General features: G+C 48.5%; 1 protein-coding gene across 1 annotated transcript; it reads right to left on the bottom strand.

The window, feature by feature from the left end:
- Nucleotides 1–1,805: 1,805 nt before the first annotated feature.
- Nucleotides 1,806–6,507, bottom strand: CTRU02_206560 (Mutanase Pc12g07500-like protein 1; the record flags this gene model as incomplete). The annotated part of the gene is made up of 9 exons (XM_036730167.1): nucleotides 1,806–2,360; nucleotides 2,474–3,605; nucleotides 3,714–3,981; nucleotides 4,042–4,398; nucleotides 4,470–4,764; nucleotides 4,842–5,606; nucleotides 5,688–5,863; nucleotides 5,947–6,373; nucleotides 6,430–6,507. The coding sequence occupies 9 exons, from the start codon at nucleotides 6,505–6,507 to the stop codon at nucleotides 1,806–1,808; spliced, it is 4,053 nt and encodes a 1,350-aa protein (XP_036578140.1).

The following is a 6,507-nucleotide window of genomic DNA, read 5'->3' on the forward strand; positions in this document are numbered from 1 at the left end:
TGCTACCAGCACCAACTGAACCGAAGCAGGAGGACGCAAAACAAGCATTCTAGAGAGCAACACAAAAGCGAGAAAGCAGACAGGAGAGCAACACACTTCTTCAACAGAGGGCACAAACACACAGAATAGAGAACATAGTAGGGAGCTTGGGGATAGCTGGCCCTGATGCAACATCAGGGCGAAGTGGGGCGTCGCTGTTCATTGTCGACGCTTCGGCTACCTGCCAAACCCCGCTTTCCGGGCATAGCTGCTGGCATAAGAGCGGCTTCATAACCGAGTAGGAATAAATCAATCAATCAATCAATCAATCAGCATCACGACAGAATGTTAACTGTGCTAACGGAAAGTCTTTCCAATATAACCACCGAGAACAATCTAAGAAAGGCATACTGCCGTATGGTGAAGAAATAGTGGCCAGAGTAAACCGCATTTTAATAATCGGCCAAAGGAATATATATTTCACAAGAAATCTTAAGTGATGGCGAAATTACTAGATTTCCTTCACGAATGGTTGATCTAGCGTTCAGGGTTGATTCTGATGGTGCGTACAACAATGTATGTATGGCGGAAGGCCTGCAGCATTCGATCTCAGCCATCATTCCCCAGCGAAGCTAATAAAGTAACCCCGCGTTGTGAACAGTATTTGCTCTAAGGCGTCTGTTTATTCACGACTTGGGTTGATCTAGTCGCACCGGCACTTTTCGTCATGTCAGAAAACCCACGATACGCAGCACAGTAGCTGAGCTATTCTCGGGTGTGTGAGCACCATATCGGTGCTGCCGATACATCAGTCTGATTAAGCAAGTCAGAGCTATGTCGTTGAGCAAACATCCTTGGGTCATAGGACCACCGCTATGTGGTATTTGTCTGATTTTCTCAACTCAAGCTTCGCCACACGCCAATTTATCTAAAATATTAAATGATGACAGGGTCGAACATAGTGCAATGATCTGCTTAGGATTGTATTTGAAGCTTAGTACGTATTGATATAGATGGCATAGGGGGCTGCAATTTTCTAGTCTTTTGACAAATACCTCAAGCCTAGCGCTAAGCTGCTGGGGCTGAGTTAAATGAGGCGCGGGAAATCGATTACAAATTCTTAGTACACTAGAAGACTAAAATTCCAAAGCAAAGTGGATATGGAGAAGGAGTCATTCATTTGAACTTTTGTGGTAGAGAACAGGCCCTTAACTTCCCATAATCAGATTTGTCAACGGTTAAGAGGTTCTGGCCGGCTTGATCCAAAGACCATCGCATTCAACACCCATTTCCTCTATGTGAAAGGGTACTTAGTAGGTCTTCTTTGTCCCAAAATCATTACCTCGGCTTTCATTCCGTTTTTACTGATGTATTTGTTTACTATCCGCTGATGTATCATAATGATAAAGGAGTACTGATTGTAGATCGTTCTTTGAAGTTTGAATGAAGGCGATAAACAGCGACGGCACACCATGCAAGTGCCTCTAGAATACTAAGAACCTGTACAATAAAAAGCTTTAGAGTACCACCACGGGCTTCCAAATACTAAAAAGAAATCACAGCAATGTCAAAGCGAGATGTTCGACTTAAAGTCACACAATCTTTAACAAAAGCTTTCTTCCGCGCTATCATCATTTATTCTAGAGATGCGGGCAGAATAATCACGTTTCGCAATGTAGATAATAGTCATACATCGACTTGCTGTTTTCAGCCTCATGTACTTCATGAATAGCTCGTTGCCCATATGAACGAAAACAATATATACTTCTATTATGAAGATTTAAATTCTATGTACATAAAATTTGCCATAAACTTGGCCCACCTGTTTAAAGACCACTGGTCTGCGCAATCTTCTCCAAAATCAGATCGCGGTATTTGTACATACCCGGCGTACGGGGATGGAACGTCTTAATCTGGCGCGTCGGAGCAAAGTAGCCGACCTCCTGACTGTTGAAATTTCCAGCCTTAACATCGCCGTTAGCCTTGTTGTACAGAGCCGCCTCAGGACCCCCAGGGAAGTCAGTGACCACGTGCGACAACCGGCACATATAACTGGCATATGGGTCTGGGTTGCTTCCCAGGGCGTTGTCGCAAGTTGCAGGGTCAGGCAATGGAATGCTGCCTTGAGAAAACAGCGCTTGCCTCTCAGCGGCCTCTGCGTTGGAGGCAGCAGCAGCATCGGCATCGACATCGGGCCAACCGCTGAGGAAGAACCAAGTGTCATCACGCGATGAGTCTGGCTCTTTGACCGAACCTTCGCACCACAGGTGATTTCCTGATTCAAAGGCATACGATACGTCCACGTAATGTACCTGCGTGTATTCTCGCGCGTTGTTGGCATCGTTAACGGCTTCGATGATGACGTCGTTCAGGTCGCGGACCTGAAAGAAAATGAAAGTTAGTAACTGATAACTCACCCCAAGAATAGAAACGAACTCGTGGAAGCGCTGTGGTAACTAAACCAGAGGAAACCTTCCAGCGGATGTGTACTTACCAGGTTATTAAGTTCTATGCGCAGATCTTGTGTGAGGTAGACGATACGGTCGAGAGGCCAATCACTGCTTGGGTTGTAACCCGCCCACAGGTAGTGGAAGGTGGATTTGTCGCAAGTTGTTCCTGCGGTGTCGAAGAATGTCGGGTAACCAGCAACATAGAGTTGAGTGTCCTGACGGCCTGTCTTGTCCAAGATGCGCTGGTAGGCGGCCTTGAGTCTGGCCTGCAGCCCGTTTGAGCTTGTGTCTGCCATGTGGTCTCTGGCCTTCTTCTTCGCTTCCGCACACCAGTTGCGGTTGGAGGAACCCCACCTCCACGTGTTGGGAGTAACGACACAGTAGTACACCAGGTCAGAAAAGCCAAGATCGTTGCCGCCCATGGTCAGTGTCACAAGGTCGACCTGGTCCGCGCCGGTCCATTTGTCAATCTGAGCGTTGAGACCGTCCGTGGTGTCTCCTGAGCACGAGAGGCGTTGGTACGGAATGGAAGAGGAGCCGAAGAAGTTGTAGATGAGATCGCCATAATTGTTGGATCCAACACGGCACTTATCCGTTGTAGTCACACCCGTACCCATGCCGCTGGCGTATGAGTCGCCAAAGTGTGCATACCCTCTGGTTGACGGCACAAAGTCTTCAGGTTCAGCATCACTATCCCATACTCCGTCAAAAATGATCCAATCTTGAGCCTTGGAGCAAGATGCGCGTTTCTCGAGGTTACCAGAGGTGACGGCCTTGATAGATCCAGCTTCTTGCTCTGTTCCTGTACGAATACCATGTGGGTGATGTGGAGATGTCGGTGATGATAGTGGCTGATGGCGGGCCTCCAATACGGGCGGGATGTCCCTCTTGACGCTTGTGGGGGCGCATGCTGGCAATGGAATATCTTTGTTGCACCTCTGACTGAAGAAGATGCCCGCAGCAATGAAAGAATATGTGTCGGCATTTCGGACGCTCATTTCTGGGTCGCATACGCCTTCCTCGTCATTTCCATTGGGACAGATTAATTGGCTTAACTTTGTGGTACCATCGCGTTTCGTGATGGTGCGCCGCTTTCCGTAAGCTACCTTTGAACGATCAAAGCCGCCCTTGGCGAGTTGGGTACAGCCATTGAAACCATAAGCAACATCTACCGTCCTGAATTGCAAGTTGTTAGCTCAATGAGTCTAGTCTAGGAATTGAGTGATATCGAGATGATTGAATAGGAAAATAGATGAGTGGTTATGGAGCAAAGAGTTAACATACTTCTTGTCACCCATGGCGTACTTGGTATGTGTGGCTTCGTGTAGAATAATTGCTCCCATAGTCCACTGTGCTTGTCTGAGGTCAAGCTTGTCACATTGATTGAGCGCCGTCTGCGTGTAAAGAATTTTTCCCGTTTTGAAGAAGCTTGAACAGAAATTCATAATGTGTGTGTCGTCGTTCATGTGGGCTACAAATCCTGTCTGACACATTTCCGTGCCAAAGTTGCAAGTAACATGGAATGTTTCTGTTTTTGACCGACCACCGAGGACTGCGAGTTTAAAGTGTTAGTGGTAAACTAAATAGAACAATCAAACTGCGAGGGACTTACGATCCGCAATGCGCTCGTATTTATCGGCGATGTCCTTGGCGAAGCCGGGTTGGTCCCGAAGCGACTTGGGAAAAAAGTGTTCGTAGTACACTCCGTTCTGAAGACGACCTTTTGCTGCAAGTGCCATGTCGTAGGCATCACTCATCTCACCCTGAATCTTTGCCTGCATTTCACTTGTGCAAGAATCGTCGATGAAATTGACCGGGATTGAGGAGATACAGGGCGTCGGGCAGTAGCCACGGCTGCAAGCGAAGTTGCAAATGCCGGCATCATCCGCGCTGGCACTCTGCCCGGTAATCTCACTGGGTGCTGGAGCTGGGTTGAGCCAACCTGTTGAGGTACAAGTACATATTTTGACTGAAGAAGTTCGTATGCGTCAGCGCTTTACCCTAGGAGCAGTATGAGGAAGGCTTCGAAGATAAACTTACTAGGGCAGTAGCCAAGGTTGCAGGAATACCGACACAGGCCATCATACTGTGGATAGCTTGAACGTGCCTCTCCGTTGACACATGCCTCGTTTGAGAAGGGTGAGTTGGGCGGGATGTAAGGCTTCGGCTTCGTTGTCGAGCAGTATTCCAGGGGGCAATATCCGTGATCACAGGCGTAATCACACAAGCCGTCGTAGTTTGCATCACCGTTGGAAGAGTAACCCTTGATTCCAAGACTTTTCGGCTCTTCGAGGGCTTTTCCACTCTTGGTGCAAACACAGGCGGTCAATGGGCACTGCGATCAAAATGTTAGATCATTCCAAATGACTACCTCGAAAAGAGGGAATAAAGGGGCTGTTGGCATAGACGTACGTAGTTGTACTTGCAGGTAAATGAGCATAGCTTGTTGAAATCTCCAAAGCGAGTTGCTCCGAAACCCTCAACACAGGCCTGCTCCGAGAGCTTGAGTGCCTTGTCACTCTTTGCGGCTTGAGACGAGTATCCCGAGGAAACAACAGCATTCCAGTTTGTAAGACCTGCATTGCAGGTGCTTGAGATTGTGTGGCTTGACTTTGCCGTCGCAAATGTAACAGCCCTGTTAAGCTCCGCATTGACCTCAGCTCTATCAACCAATGAATCCATGGGCACGCTCGTTTGGTAGATACCAACACCATCCGCAGGGATATAATCCCATTCGTTCGGTTTCACCAGCTCGTTGAGGTGTTCGCCGTCAGTGATCTGAAGGGTTGCTGGCGATGCTAGTAAGGCTGCGACGTAGATACGGTCTTCGAAAATTTGCGACGGCTCATACTCAATCTGCAGTTGGCTGGCCGTGTTACCTGTCGTGCCTCCATCGCCACAGTTCTTTCCGGGTGATCTGCGATGCCACATGACAACGCTCTCCTTTAGGACCGAAGGGTTGCGGTTCTTGTATGTGTCGATGAGGAACGGCAAGTGAGTGCGCCATCCGTCGTGCGGCATGTCCTTAACAAAGTTGTAAGGGGCCTTGCCGATTTCGAAAGCCTCGTACTGCCGGTCGTCCAATGGCCCAATGTAATGAGACTCGCCGTAGTCGTTCCATGAAATGATCTGAACCCACTCAGGCTTGACATTCCAAACATGCTGCCAGCGATCATACTATATCACTTATATGTCAGAGAAGGTTCTTTAAGGCCCAAAAAGGGCGACGTTCATCGGATCCGGTGATGGATTACTTACCCAAAGGTTGTCGCCTCGCCACGCCCAGTTCTTGTTATATCCTGGAAGATTGGTGTAAAACCATGGCGAAACTGGCATCATGTATGGCTTGTTGCCGGCCTTCTTTAGAGCTTCGGTGTACGAGGCATCAACATAAGTCGTCATGTTATTCTTTCCGTATGCCCAGGCTGCCCAGTCTGAGGAAAAGAAAAAGACGTGTCAGCAAAACAGTTCAGACTTGTGTGAACCAAGATTTCACATGATGGTCGGACAAACTTACTGAACAAACCATCAGCAACACCGCCTGCCAAGGTGCTAGCTGGACCTGCGCCCAGAGACGACCAGTCAGGTACGAAGAAGCAGCCAGTGCTTTGCTTGATAGCAACCCAATCTTGCGCGTTCTCCGGTCCCTCAAATGTCGAGACCAAGGGCTGTCCGTTGTGCTGAAAATAAGCTGAATGTTTACCGTACTTTTGAATGTAGCTCTGAACAACACCCTGTGGCCAAGGGCCGTTGCCGGCATAGTCGAAAGAGAAGAAAAGCTGAAAGCCAGATTGCGCGCCAGCTTGGAAAGCCAACTCTAGGGCCTTTTCATTGCCGTGCCAGTCATACGCCATGTTGAGCGCAAACGCATCGATGTGTGCGTCCTTGGCGAGGTTCATGTTGGATGTCCAGTCGGACACCGTGAAGTCGGGGGTGTTTCCAACCTATAGAAATTAGCTCTTTTGATCGATGGCAAAACTTCTTTTGAGGAACAACATGCCATGAAGTGGGCAAACACAGCGGTTGCTGCCGCTTGAGACGGCGCAAGGAGCGCCGCCAGAACGTTTGAGAGCTTCAT

This window comes from Colletotrichum truncatum, assembly GCF_014235925.2.
Source record: "Colletotrichum truncatum strain CMES1059 chromosome Unknown Contig_0003, whole genome shotgun sequence".
Lineage (NCBI taxonomy): Eukaryota > Fungi > Ascomycota > Sordariomycetes > Glomerellales > Glomerellaceae > Colletotrichum > Colletotrichum truncatum.